We start from the raw sequence: 22,441 nt of genomic DNA on the forward strand, positions 1-22,441 counted from the left end.
ACATTAAGAACACCTTCCTAATATTGAGTTGCACCCCCTTTCCCCCAACATGGTATCGAAAGCGTTCCACAGGGATGCTGGTACATGTTGACTTCAATGCTTCCCACAGCTCTGTCAAGTTGGCTGGATGTTCTTTGGGTGATGGACCATTCTTGATACACACAGGAGACTGTTGAGCGTCAAAAACCCAGCAGCATTGCATTTCTTCACACAAACCGGTGCACCTGGCACCTACTACCATACCCAGTTCAAAGGCACGTAAATCTTTTGTCTTGCCCACTCACCCTGTGAATGACACACACACAATCCATGTCTCAATTGTCTCAAGGCTTAAAATCCTTCTTTAACCTGTCGCCTCTCCTTCATCTACACTGATGGAAGTGGATTTAACAAGAGACATCAATAAGGGATCATAGCTTTCACCTGGATTCACCTGGTCAGTCTACGTCATGGAAAGAGCAGCTGTTCCTAATGTTTTGTACACCCAGTGAATATCGACCCACAAACAGCTTTACTCACTGACTGAATAAAGGGAGGTTAAGGAGGTGATGACCAGTGTATGTTCCAAGTAGAAATGAAAATGCAACATAACTCCACAGAGGGTATCACATTACCTGGCATTTCTTAAATCTAAGGCGCAGTAAGGGGCAGCATAGACAGAAGAAAGGGACAAGTTAGTGCTATGGACAGGAAAGTAAAGAAAACATTAAGACACAAAAACACTTTTAATTTGCTACCAAAACACAGTCAGGAGAAAGAGATGTGAGAGAAAAATAGATTCAGGTCATGAGATATGACCTTGGTCTAAGAGGACCATTATTGCGGCAGGTAGTCTAGCGGTCAAGAGCGTTGGGCCTGTAACCGACAAGTTGCAGGTTCCAATCCCTGAGCAGTCTAGGTTACAAAACTCTGTCAATGTTCCCTTGAGCAAGGCACTTAACCCTAATTTCTCCTGTAAATTGCTCTGGATATGAGTATCTGCTAAATGACAAAGGGTTTTCTGGTGTTTTCTTGAGAGAAAGAGAAGGATGAGAGCCTAGGAGTGTGGTCAGGAATATTATGAGAGCCAGAGCCCAAAATAAAGAATTTCTGTTTGTCATCTTGTGTGCATCTGTATGTGTTTGTAAGGCTGACAGGGGCTATGATTATGGGGAGCCCCCCATGTCACCTGTTCATGGATGTCTGGCAGCTCCTCCGCTCCCCCATGTCACCTGTTCATGGATGTCGGCAGCTCCTCCCCCTCCCCCATGTCACCTGTTCATGGATGTCTGGCAGCTCCTCCGCTCCCCCATGTCACCTGTTCATGGATGTCTGGCAGCTCCTCCGCTCCCCCATGTCACCTGTTCATGGATGTCGGCAGCTCCTCCCCCTCCCCCATGTCACCTGTTCATGGATGTCTGGCAGCTCCTCCCTCCCCCATGTCACCTGTTCATGGATGTCTGGCAGCTCCTCCCCCTCCCCCATGTCACCTGTTCATGGATGTCTGGCAGCTCCTCCCCATGTCACCTGTTCATGGATGTCTGGCAGCTCCTCCCCCTCCCCCCCATGTCACCTGTTCATGGATGATGTCTGACAGCCCCTCCCTTCCCTCCATGTCACCTGTTCATGGATGATGTCTGACAGCTCCCCCTCCCCCATGTCACCTGTTCATGGATGATGTCTGACAGCCCCTCCCTTCCCTCCATGTCACCTGTTCATGGATGATGTCTGACAGCTCCCCCCTCCCCCATGTCACCTGTTCATGGATGATGTCTGACAGCTCCCCCTCCCCCATGTCACCTGTTCATGGATGATGTCTGACAGCTCCTCCCCCTCCCTCCATGTCACCTGTTCATGGATGATGTCTGACAGATCCTCCTCTCCCCCCACATCACCTGTTCATGGATATCTGACAGCTCCCCCTCCCCCATGTCACCTGTTCATGGATGACGTCCGACAGATCCTCCTCTCCCCCCACGTCACCTGTTCATGGATATCTGACAGCTCCTCCCCCTCCCCCCATGTCACCTGTTCATGGATGATGTCTGACAGCTCCTCCCCTCCCCCCCATGTCACCTGTTCATGGATGATGTCTGACAGCTCCTTCACCATGTCTTTGAAGTTGCCCTTCAGGCCCTCGTGGTACTCAAACTGGTCCTCCTTGATCAGACGCTCGTTGATGTCCAGCGCCATGCTGCAGGCTTCCACAAACCTCCTGCATAGACAGTACAGACAAATAGATACACACACACACACACACACACACACACACACACACACACACACACACACACACACACACACACACACACACACACACACACACACACACACACACACACACACACACACACACACACACACACACACACCAACAGTTACATGGGGACAGAGGGTGGTGTTCAGCAAGTCATACTTCATCAAATATCAATACAAGTTATCCATTAAGTGGATGACATATTCAATGATTTGCTCCACAACTTGAGTGTGAGCTTTGCGGAGTAGCTGATATCTTGGCACGGTAGTGCGTTATCGGTTGGGTAGTCTACACATACCTGAATATCTCCTTGAGCTCCATGGCTTTCTTATTGTTGGACTGGGACTTGCTGATTTTGGAGTCGTCCAGAAAGGCTCTGGCGTACGCCATCGGGCCAGCGTTAACCTGTGGCACACAAGACAAGGGAAGGAGTAACAATCTTTAAGAGGAATGAATATCTTGGGTATTCAGTTTCACCCTCAGGTAGTGCTGGGTGACCACTATGCTGCCAATGGCGTCTAGATCAACTCGTAGCACAACGATAACATCATTGGATATCCTCCTGTAGGTTTTAACCCCGACCCTGTTCCGGGAGAGCTACCCTCCTGTAGGTTTTAACCCCGACCCTGTTCCTGGAGAGCTACCCTCCTGTAGGTTTTAACCCCGACCCTGTTCCTGGAGAGCTACCCTCCTGTAGGTTTTAACCCGACCCTGTTCCTGGAGAGCTACCCTCCTGTAGGTTTTCAATCCAACACCGGTTGTATCTAACCTCATTCAACTATTAGAATCAAGTGTGCTAGCTTAGGATTGGAGAGAAAACCTGCAGGACGGCAGCTCTCCTGGAAGAGCGTGACCAACATACACACAATGAACGGAGTAACGCAAGAGAGGACCAAATCCTAAAATCAACACTACAAGTTCTGGCATGAAAACATGAATACCTGCATGAATGCACAATGATCTCATAGCGGTTAGAAATAACCTCTACGTGTACAGTAGAATGTATGCACACATGACTAAGTCGCTTTGGATAAAAGCGTCTGCTAAATGGCATATTATTATTATATTATTATTACAGGGACACAGCCCTGCAGTTTACTGTGGTGTCAAGCTGTAGTGTTAAGGTCTGATGCTAGTATGTGGTGTTCCCTGCATTCCCTGCTGCTTCCTGTTTGAGCCCAGGGAGTGTACCGGCTGCCTTGACAGCAGCTAATGGAGATCCTAATGAAATACTAAACGAACAGAGTGATGTGGCTACAGTAAGGTCTCGTCTACCTGTACAGAGACACAGCCCTGCAGTTTGAGCTGCAGCTGGATCATGTCGACCTCCTGGGAGGAGCAGAGTTTGGTCAGCTCGGCGGTGCGCGCCCGCATCTCGTCGATGGCCACGTCCACAGGCTTCAGCTCTACCTGCTTCTCCCCCAACACCTCCACACGCTTCTTCACGTACGGAAACGTGTTGGCCGCTGGACAGGAGAAATACACATAATTCAGCATATTCACACCCTTTATAACAACCTATTATCACACATGTTTAGATCATTTCTCTAGCCTGGGGGCCAGTCTGTTCCTGCTCTCTTGAGAACTTGGCTTGAAAACGACGGCAATGGCGTTGGCAAGAGCACAAACAGATTTATTTTTCGCAAAGGGCAGTGTGTTGGTCGCTGCCCAGGAGACTCACCACACACAGTCGGTTCTCATATAAACACAAGATAAAGTTAATTCATTATGATAACACTGGGTTATGTTTCCCATTAGTGTTTCCTTTATTCTCCTTGTATGGAAATGTGTTGGCAGCTCGGAGGGGAGTAAATAGCACAGTTCCAGGTATCTTCCTTTTCCTGGAGTCATTTTTCACACAAATTTCACCTTCTCTTGGTTTTCTGAGAAACTCTCACACTTTTAGGAAGCTAGAGTCTACTAACTGGCAGTCCTGGGTCAAATATACGAAAAGATAATTTTGTACCACAATTTTATAGCAACAACATTGAGTCAACATCACTAAACAAACAAACCACACATGATAATGCTTTTACTGCATATTGGTCTATTTGTAACATCCTGTGTGTCAGGTCTGTGGGTAGAAATGTTGACAGATATTTGAGACAGGCCGGCTGTTGTTTAATGTCAGTTGTGACAGTGGGATAATCATGAAATGGCCAATGACAATGGTCAATCAAAATGTCTATATCATCATGTGATAAAACAATTGCAGTGGATATAAGCCATTTAAATGGTCCTATAGCGCTTCAGTTATCAAATGTATTTTAAATGCCTGTACCCTTGTATTAATAGAATTAGCCAGTGGTTAGGTGTAAACGTTCTCTGTCAATTCTAAGGAATAATGTTTACTACTGTTAAAGGAAAAAGCCACTGAACAACTATATTTTGGTACTTTATTCATTAGTTCTCTGTTGATACAGTCCCAAAATGTTTTGCATCACAGCAGTCAAGTTTTCAAGATATCGAGTCCAGGCCCTGTCGCAGCCGGCCGCGACCGGGAGACCCATGGGGCGGCACACAATTGCGTTGCCCGGGTTAGTGGAGGGTTTGGCCGGCAGGGATGTTCTTGTCCCATCCCACACTAGCAACTCCTGTGGCAGGCCGGGCGCAATGCACGCTGACACAGTCGCCAGGTGCACTGTGTTTCCTCCGACACATTAGTTCGGTTGGCTTCCGCGTTAAGCGGGCATTGTGTCAAGAAGCAGTGCGGCTTGGCTGGGTTGTGTTTCGGAGGATGCACGGCTCTTGACCTTCGCCTCTCCTGAGTCTGTAAGGGAGTTGCAGCGATGGGACAATTGGATACCATGAAATTGGGGAGAAAAAGGGGTAAAAAAAAAAACTACCAAGAAGCAAACAAAGTGTCACCGGCCACATCATGATGATGATGCAAAATGGACAAAAGAAACTATGGACTAATGAAAAAAATATCAAAAGATAGTTTTTGAGTGGAGTTTTCCTTTAAGGGTAATGTGGAACCGATGTCACCATCATTTCTTGTCTCTAGCCTAGTGCTTTAAAAAGTCGTGTTATGAAGTCAGTGGGTTTCTGAACTTGCAGTAATTCTGAAATAGTTTAGATGTTAGTGTAGCTCATCTAAGAAGAAATGAAACAAGCTGTGTGCACAGTTGAAGGTTTTAATTGAAAAGCTTGTATACTTCTTTGTCTCCAGTGCAAAACACAAACAGTGGTATTCTGTTTGTCTAAACAAGGTTGAAATATGGAGGTTTTTAGTCATAGAGAGGTCGTAAAAATGTTGTAAACCAAACAAACTGGTTGAAATAAGTTTTGTAGGTGTGTTAATAGTTTTAAATAGGTTACGTAACCCTGCACCTTAGAGGCTGCTGCCCCATATACATAGACAAATAACATTTTATTTGAAGAGGTTGTAAAGCTAACTAACTATTTGTACGTTTTTTCTTTGTTGTAAAAGAGGTTAATTAAGTAGTTTTTAAGCTAACTGGTTTTTAACTATGTTGGTTGTATTGAAGTTGCAAAGCTAACTCATTCTTTAACATGGGTTTAAAGAGGTTGTAAAAAGAGGTTGTGAAGCTAACTAACTTGTGAGTACGCTCCTCCTCTTGCATTGCTCCTCCACCCCACCATGTTTCTTCCCCGTCAGCGTGTATGGCGTTTCGAACACAAAGCGGTTGATGTTGTGGCACTTCTCAAAGTCCGTCTTCTTCTCTGGACAGTCCTTCTCATCAAAGTAAGGCTTGACGAAGGTGACCTGGATATAGGCGAACTTGGTGTCTAGGTCTTTGGGGTTGACCTGTTGGAGATAGGAGATTGGTATGGTTGGGCTTGTTAGATAGACCCGACAACTCCAATAAAGGAAGCAAACTATTTGTTTGTACTATTTACCCCTTTTAGGATCCTGTAGGTAGTGTCCCAAATAGCAGCCTATGCCCTATATGGTAGACTACTTTTGACTCTGGTCAAAAGTAGTGTACTAAATAGGGAATATGGTGCCATTTGGGACACTGTCATAGTTACTACCTTGTTGGAGTCTTGGATGATCTTGACGCTTTCCGTTCCAAACTTGTCCCCGTAGAGCCCTAGAAGGCGCTGAGAGATCTCTGATAGGCCAGTGAGTTTGGGCTCCTTGTACACATACTCCTTACCGTCCTCCTCCTCGAAGTAGCCCTGTCAACAACACAAAGTAGCTATTGAAGGCAGTGGGATGTTCATGATGGCTATGTTGCATTACTAAGCAAGGAAAACAACAACAGCTGCAGCCTACTCGAGGAAACTATTCAGTCATAATTCAACTTGTCTCTCAAATGTGCAATAAATACAAATCAAACCAAATGTATTTATAAAGCCCTTCTTACATCAGCTGATGTCACAAAGTGCTGTACAGAAACCCAGCCTAAAACCCTAAACAGCAAGCAATGTATTATATAAGAAATGTACAATGCTGTGACTGATATTTCCTGGAATATGTTGCATTAAAGCTTTACAGCTGTGCTTTTCTCAAAATGTATAATATATACATTTAAAAAAATAAATATTTATTGGCTTTTTTTTATGTACTGTACAGCATCAGAAAACATTACAATTAAACATGCATTTATAATTTTCTAACATCCATCTATTTGAAACAAGGTTGTCCTTTTTGTGCTACTGTAAAATAACTGAGACACTCATTGGGCCTTAGGATTCTCCAAACAACTCAAAATAAAAAACATCACATACAGACTCAGATACACATCATCCCTTATATATCTGAAGAGAGAAGTGAAACTAAGCCTTATAGGTGTTTTTTCTCTTCTCGCCATTTAAGCCCTGCCACAACCATCCTCCTCAGAGGCCACTAGCCTTTAAGGGACTAGTGTAATTCCACCTCCATCTAATCTCCATCTGTCAGGTAGGGAAGTTACCAAGAGAGAACACCACATTTTCGGGTTCACAGGCACTGGATATGGACTGATATCAGATATGGTTAAAAGATGACCACAGATACCTCGATGATGCTACCAACAACATGACAGACCAGCACAATTGTTGTTATTTCTTCAGTAATTGATAGAAAGAGTTTATTTTATCTCCCCACAAAATAGAAGAGAGACAGGAAGATAACACCTAGAAATATACAACAAAAATGAATGGTCTCTTTTTACTGTGACGAGTTCCCCAAGTAAAGGGCACTCCATCCCTGACAGAGAAGAACCATTGGTTGAGACATCATACTAAACAATTATTATTCTATAATCCGATATCCATACTGGCATACCGGTTAATGCCCAATCCATTGTTTACTTAGAAGTGGTATGATAGTGTGGATGTCGGAAAGGAGCCAACGACTACAGTTCATCCCCAGTGTCTCTCTGTCTGAACCAGAATAAGTGTGTTTCACAGCTATAAAAAGAGAATGGAAGGAAAACACAAGGTGAACTTGTGTCTTTCATCTTTTGTCCACATGCCGACCCACCTGCCCGTAGAAGGCCACTCTGAAGTAGGTCCCCAGTAGTCTCCGGCCTGTATGCATCACCTCCAGGATCTTATTGTAGGCTCTGTGCAGCGTGTCATACAGACGGCTCAGTTTCTGAAGGAAACATACACAAAACTGGGTATTAGTGTGTGTGTGTGTTTGTATGTGTTTGGGTGTATTTACTCATTAGTGTGCCCGTCATTGTTGAGTGAGTGTATGTATGTGTATGGTTGAAAAGTTACCAGTAATCTACTTAAGTTACTGGAATCTTCTGTAATTAACATAAAATATATATTGTAACTTTGGTCATTTATACCTGAATAACTTTTAAAACATTTATTCATATATCGTTTTTATTGATTTATTATATCTGTGTCCATATTGTCCATGAGTTTCTAGTAGATAGACCATATGGTTCAAGAGAAAATAGCCTAATTAATAAAAAAAAAAGCATTAATCAACAATGGCATTATTTTAAATGAACTCTGCAACTATTGAGTTTTCTTCACAACTGCCACCAGTTTGGCGCTGAAACATTGACAACAAATACATTTGGACATATTAAATAAATAAATAAGGATTTAAGAAAAATTGAAATATATTTCCCTGATATTAAACACCAAAGGTATTCACTATAAGTTGATGGTTTATATTTAGGATAATATTTTACAGCTGTGTCATTCTATTTTGTATTATTTAATATACACTGAATAATAATATAAACACAACATATAAAGTGTTGGTCCCATATTGTCTCGTTCTGACCTTAGTTCTTTTATTAGGTCTTTGTTTTAGTATGGTCAGGGCGTGAGTTGGGTGGGTTGTCTATGTTCCTTTTTCTATGTTTTGGGATTTCTGTGTTTGGCCTAGTATGGTTCTCAATCAGAGGCAGCTGTTTATCGTTGTCCCTGATTGAGAACCATATTTTGGTAGCCTGGTTTCACTTTTGAGTTGTGGGTGATTATTTTCCGTGTTAGTGTTTGTACCACACGGGACTGTTTCACTTTGTTATTTTGTATGTTAAAGTGTTCAGTTTGTCTTATTAAAAATGGACTATTACCACGCTGAAAATTGGTCCGATCTCTCTTACTCCTCATCAGAGGAAGACAACGAACGTTACATATAATTCTTGAGCTGAAATAAAAGAACCCTGAAATATTCCATATGTACAAAATCCTTATTTCTCAAATGTTGTGCTCAAATTTGATTACATCCCTGTTAGTGAGCATTTCTCATTTGTTTTGAGGGAGAGTGCAATTGGCATGCTGACTGCAGGAATGTCCACCAGAGCTGTTGCCAGATAATTTAATGTTAATTTCTCCAACGTCATTTTAGAGAATTTGGACGTATGTCCAACCGGCCTCACAACCACAGACCCCGCCCGTGTATGGCGTCGTGTGGGCGAGTGGTTTGCTGATATCAACATTGTGAACAGAGTGCCCCATAGTGGTGGTGGGGATATGGTATGGGCAGGCATAAGCTACGGACAATGAACACAATTGCATTTTAGCGATGGCAATTTGAATGCACAAAAATACCACGACGAGATCCTGAGGCACATTTTTTGAAGGTATCTGTGACCAACATATACATATTTGCAGGGGTGGAAAAGGTACCCAATTGTCATACTTGAGTGAAACTGAGATACCTTAATAGAAAATGACTTAAGTAAAAGTGAGTCACCCAGCAAAATACTACTTGAGTAAAAGTTTTTAAGTATTTGGTTTTAAATATACTTAAGTATCAAAAGTAAAAGTATAAATTATTTCAAATACCTATTAAGCAAACCAGACGGCAACATTTTCTTGTTTTTTTAAATGTCCGGATAGCCAGAGGCACACTTCAACACTCAGACATCATTTACAAATGAAGCATGTGTGTTAAGTGAGTCTGCCAGATCAGAGGCAGTAGGATGACCAGGGATGTACTCTTCATAAGTGTGCGAATTAGACTATTTTCCTGTCCTGCTAAGCATTCAAAATGTAACGAGTACTTTTGGGTGACAGGGAAAATGTATGGAGTAAAAAGTACATAATTGTCTTTAGGAATGTAGTGAAGTAAAAGTAAAAGTTGTCAAAAATATAAATAGTAAAGTTACCCTAAAAAACTACTTAAATAGTACTTTCATGCATTTTCACTTAAGTACTTTGCACCAATGCATATTTGTATTCCCAGTCATGTGAAATCCATAGATTAGGGCCTGATGAATTTATTTTGATTGACTGATTTCCTAATAGCATGTTGCTTTTATATTTTTGTTCAGTATATTTAAGGACAAAGAGATGGCTAGAGATTATCAGAATGTATTATTTTTTATTTAACCTTTATTTGACTAGGCAAGTCAGTTAAGAACAAATTCTTATTTACAATGACGGCCTAGGAACAGTGGGTGAACTGCCTTGTTCAGGGGCAGAACGACAGATTTTTATCTTGTCAGCTCGGGGATTCGATCTAGCAAACCTTTCAGTTACTGGCCCAACACTAACCATTAGGCTACCTGAAGTACCCAAAACGGTCAATAAATGTCCTAAAATAGACTACATAAAATCCTTGAAAGATACCAACATTTGTGTAGTTTACTGGTAAATTTTGAATGTTTACAGCAATGTTCCATTAAATTCTTTATAGCACTGAGCAAATGTCAGGTCTGCTGAGTGCAAACTTGAATGTCGCGTTTACTGTGAACACTGAGGCTGGACCCACGTTTTATGCTCGTAGGAACCAATCACTCCCCTATGACTGACTGCAAATTATCTCTAACAGGGCTAATAACTCACCAACTAGCAAAGGACATGAACAAAATGTGCACACGTGTCTACATGCAGCTCTTGCTTTGATCTCAAAACAAGCACATCTACTCAGGACCACTGCTGTAAACAGAGTCCAGTTCAAAGTAAATGGCACAGATCCATATATGGCAATGATCTATTTGAATATAGGCCTTCTGCAGCTCTGAATGGTTATGGGGCACCGGTCTGTGTAGAGTACTGGCTTAGTCATGCCAATAGAATCCTACTTCGATGCGTTTTGCCTACAACAAAAGTTTGTTTTGTTATGTTGCATTGAAAGTGGCTAATATCACATTGATTATATCACAATTGCCACAGTAAAGGGAAACATTGATAGTGTTAACTTACAGGGAAAACTCCTCTCTCCCTGGGCTGATATTTCTTCTGCACTCTGTGATGCAATCCCGGGGAGCTGCGCTGTCCGCGCAATCGCGCAGCTTAGAGGAAACATTGGTTTCCAGTAATGTACCCTCCCTTTGCAACCCTGTGTGTGTGTATGAGTGCGTATGAGTGTGTGTGTGATATTTTCGGGAACTACTACACTGCATGACATGTACAGTAAATCAGCAGGAGGCTTATGTACCACCCTATTAAAACAAATGATGTGTCTCACTCCTCAGAGCGAGAGAGAGAACAGAAATCGGCCAAAGGAATGTGCCACTGGCAACAGACACAACACAGAGTCAGAATTCCAAATGGCACCCTATTCCCTATTTAGAGCACTACTTTTGACCAGGGCCTATAGAGACTTTGGTCAAAAGTAGTGCAATACTTTTTTTAAAAGCCAGAGCAAAGAGAAGACCGTCCTAGCATGAGAAGATGGCGAGTGGAACATGATTAGGGTAAACTTCTCATGGACAGTATTTTAGTTTGAGGACTTATTCCATAAACTGACTGGATGAGCTTATTTATGCTGTATAAACCCAAGGGACAGAGTAGTGGAAAGCTTTACAGAGACAAACAGGAAGTAGTCAATATTGTCTGTGCCCTTCAATGTAATTGTCTCAATCTGACAATAGAATCCTTATTGTGGGATTCACAAAGTAGCCCTTTTCCCACGGACAACTGCATTCAATCACAGAATGGTTTTGGGTATTTTAAAAACTACTACTACTACTAATTCAGCCAGATAGACTACTCACACAGCTGCTTCCACTTTACAAAGACACTGCGGAAACACCGTTCTTGATGATTCAATTTACATTTCAGTCTTGTTAATGTGTGTATGGTTGTGTGTGTGTGTGTGTGTGTGTGTGTGTGTGTGTGTGTGTGTGTGTGTGCTCATACCTGGAACTCGTGGCGTTTCTCGTAGACAGGGATAATGAGCTTGGCGATGTGTGTAATCAGCTCGTATCTCTCTGCTTTCCACAGCCCCTCTACACACAGCTCTAGACGCTCCACTAAGACCTCCTGTAGGGCAGACCAGGAAACACAGTCAGTGAAAACAGCCAGGGCCCAGCGAACATCAATAGGCATCAGCGGATTACAAGCTAGAGCCTGCTATATTTATTGTACAGTGCCTTCAGAAAGACTTATGTTGGTTGTTGTATTACAGCCTGAATTCAAAATAAATTATATAAAAAAATCTAACACATCTAAACACAATACCACATCATGACAAAGTGAAAACATGTTTTTAGAAATTTTAGCAAATGTATTGAATATTAAATACAGAAATATTTCATTTACATAAGTATTCACACCCTTGAGTCAATACATGTTAGAATCACTAATAGCAGTGATTACAGCTGTGAGTATTTCTGGGTAAATCTCTAAGAGCTTTCCACACCTGGATTGTATAATATTTTCACATTATTCTTTTAAAAATTCTTCAAGCTCTGTCAAGTTGATCATTGCTAGACAGACATTTTCAAGCCTTTCCATTGATTTTCAAGCCGATTTAAGTCAAAACTGTAACTAGGCCACTCAGGAACATTCAATGCCGTCTTGGTAAGCAACTCTAGTGTATATTTGGCCTTGTGTTTTAGGTTATTGTCTGCTGAAAGGTGAATTTGTCTCCCAGTGTCTGTTGGAAAGCAGACTGAACCAGGTTTTCCTGTGCTTAGCTCTTTTTCGTTTATTTTTATCCTTAAAAACTCCCTAGCTCTTGTCGATGACATGCATACCCATAATGTGATGCAGCCACCACCATGCTTGAAAATATGAAGAGTGGTACTGAGTGATGTGTTGGATTTGCTCCAAACATAACGCTTTGTATTCAGGACATACACTGCTCAAAAAAATAAAGGGAACACTAAAATAACACATCCTAGATCTGAATGAATGAAATATTCTTATTAAATACTTTTTTCTTTACATAGTTGAATGTGCTGACAACAAAACCACACACAAAATTTGGAGTCACTCAAAATTAAAAAGTGGGAAACCACACTACAGGCTAATCCAACTTTGATGTAATGTCCTTAAAACAAGTCAAAATGAGGCTCAGTAGTGTGTGTGGCCTCCACCCACGTGCCTGTATGACCTCCCTACAACGCCTGGGCATGCTCCTGATGAGGTGGCAGATGGTCTCCTGAGGGATCTCCTCCCAGACCTGGACTAAAGCATCCGCCAACTCTTGGACAGTCTGTGGTGCAACGTGGCGTTGGTGGATGGAGCGAGACATGATGTCCCAGATGTGCTCAATTGGATTCAGGTCTGGGGAATGGGCGGGCCAGTCCATAGCATCAATGCCTTCCTCTTTCAGGAACTGCTGACACACTCCAGCCACATGAGGTCTAGCATTGTCTAGCATTAGGAGTGACCCAGGGCTAACCGCACCAGTATATGGTCTCACAAGGGGTCTGAGGATCTCATCTCGATACCTAATGGCAGTCAGGCTACCTCTGGCGAGCACATGGAGGGCTGTGCGGCCCCCCAAAGAAATGCCATCCCACACCATGACTGACCCACCGCCAAACCGGTCATGCTGGAGGATGTTGCAGGCAGAAGAACGTTCTCCATGGTGTCTCCAGACTGTCACATGTGCTCAGTGTGAACCTGCTTTCATCTGTGAAGAGCATAGGGCGCCAGTGGCGAATTTGCCAATCTTTGGTGTTCTCTGGCAAATGCCAAACGTCCTGCACGGTGTTGGGCTGTAAGCACAACCCCCACCTGTGGACGTCGGGCCCTCATACCACCCAGTCTGTTTCTGACCGTTTGAGCAGACACATGCACATTTGTGGCCTGCTGGAGGTCATTTTGCAGGGCTCTGGCAGTGCACCTCCTGCTCCTCCTTGCACAAAGGCGGAGGTAGCGGTCCTGCTGCTGGGTTGTTGCCCTCCTATGGCCTCCTCCACGTCTCCTGATGTACTGGCCTGTCTCCTGGTAGCGTCTCCATGCTCTGGACACTACGCTAACAGACACAGCAAACCTTCTTGCCACAGCTCGCATTGATGTGCCATCCTGGCCTGGATGAGCTGCACTACCTGAGCCACTTGTGTGGGTTGTAGACTCCGTCTCATGCTACCACTAGAGTGAAAGCACCGCCAGCATTCAAAAGTGACCGAAACATCAGCCAGGAAGCATAGGAACTGAGAAGTGGTCTGTGGTTATCACCTGCAGAACCACTCCTTTATTGGGGGTGTCTTGCTAATTGCCTATAATTTCCACCTGTTGTCTATTCCATTTGCACAACAGCATGTGGAATTTATTGTTAATCAGTGTTGCTTCCTAAGTGGACAGTTTGATTTCACAGAAGTGTGATTGACTTGGAGTTGTGTTGTTTAAGTGTTCCCTTTATTTTTTTGAGCAGTGTATTTTGCTGTTTTCCTCTAGTGTCTTGTTGCAAACAGGATGCATGTTTTGGAATATGTTTTATTCTGTACAGACTTCCTTCTTTTCACTCTGTCATTTAGATTAGTATTGTGGAGTAACTAGAATATTGTTGATCCATCCTCAGTTTTCTCCTATCACAGCCATTAAACTCTGTAACTGTTTTAAGGTCACCATTGGCCTCATAGTGAAATCCCTGAGTTTCCTTCCTCTCCAGCAAGTGAGTTAGGAAGGACACCTGTATCTTTGTAGTGACTGGGTGTATTGATACACCATCCAAAGTGTAATTAATAACTTCACCATGCTCAAAGGGATTTTCAATGTCTGCTTTTTTTGTTACCCATCTACCAATAGGTGCCCTTCTTTGAGAGGCATAAAACCTTTGTTTTTTGGGGTTGAATCTGTGTTTGAAAATTGCTGCCTGACTTAGGGACCTTACAGATAATTGTATGTGTGGGGTATAGAGATGAGGTAGTCATTAAAAAAATCATGTTAAACACTATTATTGCACAGAGTGAGTCCATGCAACTTAAGTGACTTGTTAAGCACATTTTTACTCCTGAATGTATTTAGGCGTGCCATAACAAAGGGGTTGAATACTTACGGACTGAAAATATTGCACTTTTTCATATCTTATTCATCTGTAAACATTTAAAAAATATATAATTCCACTCTGACATTATGGGCTATTGTGTGTAGGCCAGTGATACAACATCTCAATTGAATCTATTTTAAATTCAGGCTGTAACACAACAAAATGTGGAACAAGTCAAAGGGTGTGAATACTTTCTGAATGGCAAGGTAAACAAAATAGGCTAAATATGGCAGTTCTAATATTGAAAGAGAATAATAGAACATGAGCTCACACACAGTCATAAGAATGACCATAGGAGTTGGCAAGATAGCACAAACAGATCTGGGACCAGATCAGGAGATACAGTCAGGCCAAGTCAAAATCAACAGCTGTTATAATATAAAAGAACTATCAACAATGAACCAGAGATTAATCAAAATGCAATATCAACCACCAGAGCCTTCTATTTACAGTCAAAGTTAGAGTCAGCGATATGATGCACAAAGTAAATAGCATAGTGGGTTACTGTCCACAACATCTAAGAGCGTTGGAGCCAGAGGCTAATCTTCCCCTCTGTTCTGATCCCATGGCTATCATGTTGTTAGACCGTGAAACGAAACAGTGTGCATGCACAGATACTGTGTGTGACTGTGAGAGCAAAGTCTTGCATCTTGCGCATTATCTGTGGAGCTGCTCGCGCAACGTCATTTTGCTGACTCTACCGTTAACTATGTGGTTATAACAGTATGAAGATAAGATTGTCATTATATCACCACAAATGTGCACACACACACACACACACACACACACACACACACACACACACACACACACACACACACACACACACACACACACACACACACACACACACACACACACACACACACACACACACACACACACACACACCTCTGTGTAGTAGACATCCTGCATTCCTGTATCTTCCTTCATGGCGGCCTCCTCTTCGATGTTCAGAGTGATTCTCTTGAAGGCTGCCAGGCCACTGGGGAACATCTCTGAAAGAAAAACAACAATAACAATAGCAACAAAAGACAGACCTCCAGTCCCTATATTTTACGTAATTCTTTTACCCAATATTGGGTGTAGGATGGGAGTAGACAGCACTTCAGCCAACATGAGACGAGGCCCAGCACATTATTTAGGAGAGGCATTCTCAGACTGTGGTGCTGCTCCAAGTGAGGTGAGTTATTAGCCCAGATATAGCTAATTTCTAGTCAGCAATGAAGGAGTGGTCGTTTCCTACAAGAACACAGAATGTGTACATTTTTAGCCATCTTTGAAAAGTGAGTCAAGTAAAGAGCTTTTTTATGTCATAAAGGGGCAGTGTTGTATTTTGAGACAGGCTTGAATGAGCTAAGTAGTCAATAGGCAGAGTGTAGCATATTTGTCAGATTCTCTGTAATAATGGTATGGCAATAAAAATAAATTGTATTTTGTAAAGTGGTTTCTTGCATCAAACAACAACATTTTCAGTCACCTTGTCTGAAGGACAAGTGGATAAACAGGTTGTCAAGCCCTGCATCTTTTTATTTCTTCATTTTAAGTCTCATGGAATGTCGGCCTACATTGAACATGCGGGTGACGAGAAATTGCACAGAATATTCACAACTTTCAAGTTTGCGCACCAGCGGACCTGAAATATGCTCAGTGCGGAAACAAATTAGAGGGAACATTGGGGACAGGGTTGTTAAGTACAAAGTATCCTGGCTGGACAAAATGAAGATCTTATAATAGGCTAAAACAGGTGCCACGCTTTAGTCCATTGTGGACAGAAAGCCAACATGCTGGTGTTATTTTTTTTATATATTTAAAACTTTTAACAAAAGTAATACCTCTAATAATAATAATGTAAAAAGAGAATGTGAAGTGACAATGTAACAACACTGTAAAGTGTTACACAAGTGGAGCGAAACGACTTGCGTAAATGGGAGGTGGGGAAAGACAGTCTTACTTTTCCTGTTGAGGTATTCTGCCACCAGTGCAGCAACATGGATGTAACACATAGCAGCCTGTGGAGACATACCAAACAGTGGTTAGGGTTGGTAAGCACTCAACTAACACAGGCAAAACCCTAGAGTGCAACATTACCCACACCCACATGTGAACACGAGAGAATGCAAACACACACAACCTGTTTCATAATGTGTTGAGTCATCGGGAAGGAGGAAGACTTGGCCTTAACCATGAACCTGCCTGACAACAGAGGCTTTTTGTCACATTCTGACCTTAGTTCTTTTGTTATGTCTTTTTTTTTAGTATGGTCAGGGCGTGAGTTGGGTGGGTTGTCTATGTTCATTTTCCCATGTTGTGTTTTGAGTTTGGCCTAGTATGGTTCTCAATCAGAGGCAGGTGTCGTTAGTTGTCTCTGATTGAGAATCATACTTAGGTAGCCTTTTTCCACCTTAGTTTCGTGGGTGTTTATTTCCTGTTTAGTGGTTTTTGTCTTTCACCTTACGGGACTGTTCATTTGTTGTTTATTGTTTTTGTTCAGTATTTCTTATTAAAACAAGATGAACACTTATCACGCTGCACCTTGGTCCTCCTCTCTTTCTCCCAACGACGAACGTTACACTTTTAGACAAAGTTCACTGTCTGGCTACAGTGGTTCTAAACCCAGAGGTTTTTAAAACAAGTTCACTGTCTGGCTACAGCGGTTCTAAACCCAGAGGTTTATATACTAAGTTCACTGTCTGGCTACAGTGGTTCTAAACCCAGAGGTTTATAGACCAAGTTCACTGTCTGGCTACAGTGGTACTAAACCCAGAGGTTTATAGACCAAGTTCACTGTCTGGCTACAGTGGTTCTAAACCTAGAGGTTTATAGACCAAATTCACTGTCTGGCTACAGTGGTACTAAACCCAGAGGTTTATAGACCAAGTTCACTGTCTGGCTACAGTGGTTCTAAACCTAGAGGTTTATAGACCAAATTCACTGTCTGGCTACAGTGGTTCTAAACCTAGAGGTTTATAGACCAAGTTCACTGTCTGGCTACAGTGGTTCTAAACCTAGAGGTTTATAGACCAAATTCACTGTCTGGCTACAGTGGTTCTAAACCCAGAGGTTTTTAAAACAAGTTCACTGTCTGGCTACAGCGGTTCTAAACCCAGAGGTTTATAGACCAAATTCACTGTCTGGCTACAGCGGTTCTAAACCAAATTCACTGTCTGGCTACAGCGGTTCTAAACCTAGAGGTTTATAGACCAAGTTCACTGTCTGCTACAGCGGTTCTAAACCTAGAGGTTTATAGACCAAGTTCACTGTCTGGCTACAGCGGTTCTAAACCTAGAGGTTTATAGACCAAGTTCACTGTCTGGCTACAGCGGTTCTAAACATAGAGGTTTATAGACCAAGTTCCAGAAAACCATTACTTTCCTAGACTCTGACAAACACTTGGCAGAATTCCTGGATACTCCAACACCCCTTCTGTGCATAATTAATTTAAAACATTATTATTATTTTTTTTAAATACCTTTGACAAAATGCAGGTATTTTTCATCCTATAGCTTGTTCTCCATCTTTTTAATAGTGAGCCAACAGGTTTTCAGCACTTTTATTTCCATGACTGATCAAAACTCATTTTTTCATGACTCTCTCTTGTCTCTCTGTAGCAGACATATGGTGAGCAATATGTGTGGAACATCAAATCGCAATAAAATTGCAGTACGGAATCTCAATACAATTGCAAGAATCACAATACATATCGCATCGGCACCTAAGTATCATGATAATATTGTATGGTGAGGTCCTTGGCAATTCCCAGCCCTAAAAGTCTGTGGTTGGAATGCTTTGTTACAAACATTTACATACTGTACATATCAGATTCCTTCTGCACGGCACACAAACATAAAAAGACAAAGTTCAAGTAGAGTGCTGGGATATTCAGTTCCAACTGCCACATGATGTAAGTCATTGGCGTTAACTCAAGCATACTGTATTTCCTAAGTATTTTCCACTGATACAATTATACAGTATATCACAAAAGTAAGTACAGCCCTAACATTTTTGTAAATATTTGAGTATATCTTTTCATGTGACAACACTGAAGAAATGACACTTTGCTACAATGTAAAGTAGTGAGTCTACAGCTTGTATAACAGTGTAAATTTGCCGTCCCCTCAAAATAACTCACACAGCCATTAATGTCTAAACCACTGGCAACAAAAGTGAGTACACCCCTAAGTGAAAATGTCCAAATTGGACCCAAAGTGTCAATACTTTGTGTGGCCACCATCATTTTCCAGCACTGCCTTAACCCTCTTGGGCATGGAGTTCACCAGAGCTTCACAGGTTGCCACTCTTCCACTCCTCCCATGACGACATCACAGAGCTGGTGGATGTTAGAGACCTGGCACTCCTCCACCTTCCGTTTGAGGATGCCCCACAGATGCTCAATAGGGTTTAAGTATGGAGACATGCTTGGCCAGTCCATCACCTATACCCTCAGCTTCTTTAGCAAGGCAGTGGTAGTCTTGGAAGTGTGTTTGGGGTCGTTATCATGTTGGAATACTGCCCCGCGGCCCAGTCTCTGAAGGGAGGGGATCATGCTCTGCTTAAGTATTGTTGTATTGTTGGCATTCATGGTTCCCTCAATGAACTGTAGCTTCCCAGTGCCGGCAGCACTCATGCAGCCCCAGACCATGACACTCCCACCACCATGCTTGACTGTAGGCAAGACACAGTTGTCTTTGTACTCCTCACCTGGTTCCTGCCACACACGCTTGACACCATCTGAACCAAATAAGTTTATCTTGGTCTCATCAGACCACAGGACATGGTTCCAGTAATCCATGTTCTTAGTCTGTTTGTCTTCAGCAAACTGTTTGCGGGCTTTCTTGTGCATCATCTTTAGAAGAGGCTTTGGACGACAGCCATGCAGACCAATTTGATGCAGTGTACGGCGTATGGTCTGAGCACTGACAGGCTGAACCCCCACCCCTTCAACCTCTGCAGCAATGCTGGCAGCACTCATACGTCTATTTCCCAAAAACAACCTCTGGATATGACGCTGAGCACGTGCACTCAAATTCTTTGGTCGACCATGGCGAGGCCTGTTCTGAGTGGAACCTGTCCAGTTAAACCGCTGTATGGTCTTGGCCACCGTGCTGCAGCTCAGTTTCAGGGTCTTGGCAATCTTCTTATAGCTCAGGCCATCTTTATGTAGAGCAACAATTCTTTTTCAGTGAGTTCTTTGTCATGAGGTGCCATGTTGAACTTCCAGTGACCAGTCAGTATGAGGGAGTGTGAGAGCGATGACACCAAATTTAACACACCTGCTCCCCATTCACACCTGAGACCTAGTAACACTAATGAGTCACATGACACCGGGGAGGGGAAATGGCTAATTGGGCCCCATTTGGACATTTTCACTTAGGGGTGTACTCACTTTTGCTGCCAGCGGTTTAGACATTAATGGCTGTGTTGAGTTATTTTGAGGGGACAGCAAATTTACACTGTTATACAAGCTGTACACTCACTACTTTACATTGTAGCAAAGTGTCATTTCTTCAGTGTTGTCACATGAAAATATATACTCAAATATTTACAAAAATGTGAGGGATGTACTCACTTTTGTGATATACTGTACATGTTACAATAAAGTGTTATTTCCTGAGCATGTTGAATCCTTTAGTCATATCAGTTGTGATCAACAGGCACCCTATTCTCTATATACAGTACCTAGTGCACTACTCTTGACTATGGCCCTGGCCAAAAGTAGTGCACTATATAGGGAATAGTCATGCGAGGTCACCATCTTAGCTATGTTTATTTGAAACTAAATTCTAAACCAATATTGACAGTCAGACACTGGCACACAGCCACAGCAGTATGAGTCTTGGTTTACACTACCTGCTTAAGTACTCAGTGTATGAAGAAGCCACAAACAGACAGACAGACAGATAGACAGGGAGAGAGAGAGAGTGAGAGAGCACAGGCTCCCTGATGGATAAACCTAATGTCAATAGTTCCTCAGGGCTGCAAATAAAAGGCATTATACAAACCACCTCAGCATACATCACAGTTACAATGTACAAATATATGTTTAGCAAAAGCCTTTATGCAAAGTGACAGAGTACAGTAAGTGCATCCATTATTAGTATGTGCACATAAAGTACATGAAGGCGCCATAATTCATAAAGGTCATGTTAACTGAATGATATGATCTCATAGAACAAAATGTATAAGATCTCCTGAGCCTGTGTTAACCTAAGACCTTATTTTCGGCATTTATCCCAAAACCCTATTCTTTCCCCATTAATTTTCCCCGTAGGAAGGGCTGAACAAACCAGAGGTAACTCATTTCTGGGGTTTTGGACGACAAGCTGGCGAGCTCTACTGACTCAGCGAACGGACTCTGGGCGGCCCCCTCTTGCCTCGTGTATGACCTCCTTACTTGTTAAAGAGACAGCATACACTTTATATAAAATAAGCTACTTCTATGCAAATGTTGTTGATTAGCACAATAAAATAAGTCTCAAATGGAAGGGAAATAGATTGTCATATATTCAGTGTATTTTGACAATACAGCATTATTATTATATATTTGTTCTATAACACAATGCATGCATACACTCCTATTGAATATGCATTTAACCTGTAATGTGACTAGACAGAGTCTACATCTTGATTTACCCAGTTTATCAATAGAGATTTACCATTCAAATACATTATTACCATTATGGTGTTATGTAGTTTGATTGGTAAAAAAATATATATATACAGTTGAAATCTGAAGTTTACATACACCTTCCACAATACATTGGGTGAATTTTGGCCCATTTCTCCTGACAGAGCTGGTGTAACTGAGTCAGATTTGTAGACCTCCTTGCTCGCACATGCTTTTTCAGTTCTGCCCACAAATTTTCTATAGGATTGAGGTCAGGGCTTTGTGATGGCCTCTCCAATACCTTTACTTTGTTGTCCTCAAGCAATTTTGCCACAACTTTGGAAGTATGCTTGGGGTCATTGTCCATTTGGAAGACCCATTTGCAACCAAGCTTTAATTTTCTGACTGATATCTTCAGATGTTGCTTCAATATATCCATATAGTTTTCCTTCCTCATGATGCCATCTATTATGTGAAGTGCACTAGTCCCTCCTGCAGCAAAGCACCCCCACAACATGATGCTGCCACCCCCGTGCTTCACGGTTGGGATGGTGTTCTTCGGTTTGCAAGCATCCCCTTTGATCATTATGACCAAGCAGTTCTATTTTTGTTTCACCAGACCAGAAGACATTTCTCCAAAAAGTACGATCTTTGTCCCCATGTGCAGTTGCAAACCGTAGTCTGGTTTATTTAGGGTGGTTTTGGAGCAGTGGCTTCTTCCTTGCTGAGCAGCCTTTCAGGTTATGCCAATATAGGACTTGTTTTACTGTGGATACAGATACTTTTGTACCTGCTTCCTCAAGCATCTTCACAAGGTCCTTTGCTGTTGTTCTGGGATTGATTTGTATTTTTCGCATCAAAGTACGTTAATCTCTAGGACAGAACGCACCTCCTTCCTGAGCGGTATGATGGCTGCGTGGTCCTATGGTGTTTATATTTGCATACTATTGTTTGTACAGATGAATGTGGTACCTTCAGGCATTTGGAAATTGCTCCCAAGGATGAA

General features: G+C 42.3%; 1 protein-coding gene across 7 annotated transcripts in view; it reads right to left on the bottom strand.

The window, feature by feature from the left end:
* dock11 (dedicator of cytokinesis 11) overlaps positions 1 to 22,441 on the bottom strand; it is a 102,722-nt gene that overhangs the window by 2,229 nt on the left and 78,052 nt on the right. For 6 of the 7 annotated variants that reach the window (XM_035783636.2, XM_052459689.1, XM_035783634.2 and 3 more), the window contains 9 exons: positions 16,783 to 16,840; positions 15,720 to 15,826; positions 11,747 to 11,869; positions 7,671 to 7,784; positions 6,236 to 6,382; positions 5,798 to 6,008; positions 3,512 to 3,702; positions 2,535 to 2,641; positions 2,056 to 2,194 (listed from right to left, as the gene is read on the bottom strand). In XM_035783636.2, the coding sequence (XP_035639529.2) occupies positions 2,056 to 2,194; positions 2,535 to 2,641; positions 3,512 to 3,702; positions 5,798 to 6,008; positions 6,236 to 6,382; positions 7,671 to 7,784; positions 11,747 to 11,869; positions 15,720 to 15,826; positions 16,783 to 16,840 (1,197 nt within the window). Of the gene's footprint in view, positions 1 to 614; positions 631 to 2,055; positions 2,195 to 2,534; positions 2,642 to 3,511; positions 3,703 to 5,797; positions 6,009 to 6,235; positions 6,383 to 7,670; positions 7,785 to 11,746; positions 11,870 to 15,719; positions 15,827 to 16,782; positions 16,841 to 22,441 lie in introns of all 7 variants that reach the window. The other variant, XM_052459690.1, reaches the window with a different exon arrangement.

This window comes from Oncorhynchus keta, chromosome 13 (genome assembly GCF_023373465.1).
Source record: "Oncorhynchus keta strain PuntledgeMale-10-30-2019 chromosome 13, Oket_V2, whole genome shotgun sequence".
Lineage (NCBI taxonomy): Eukaryota > Metazoa > Chordata > Actinopteri > Salmoniformes > Salmonidae > Oncorhynchus > Oncorhynchus keta.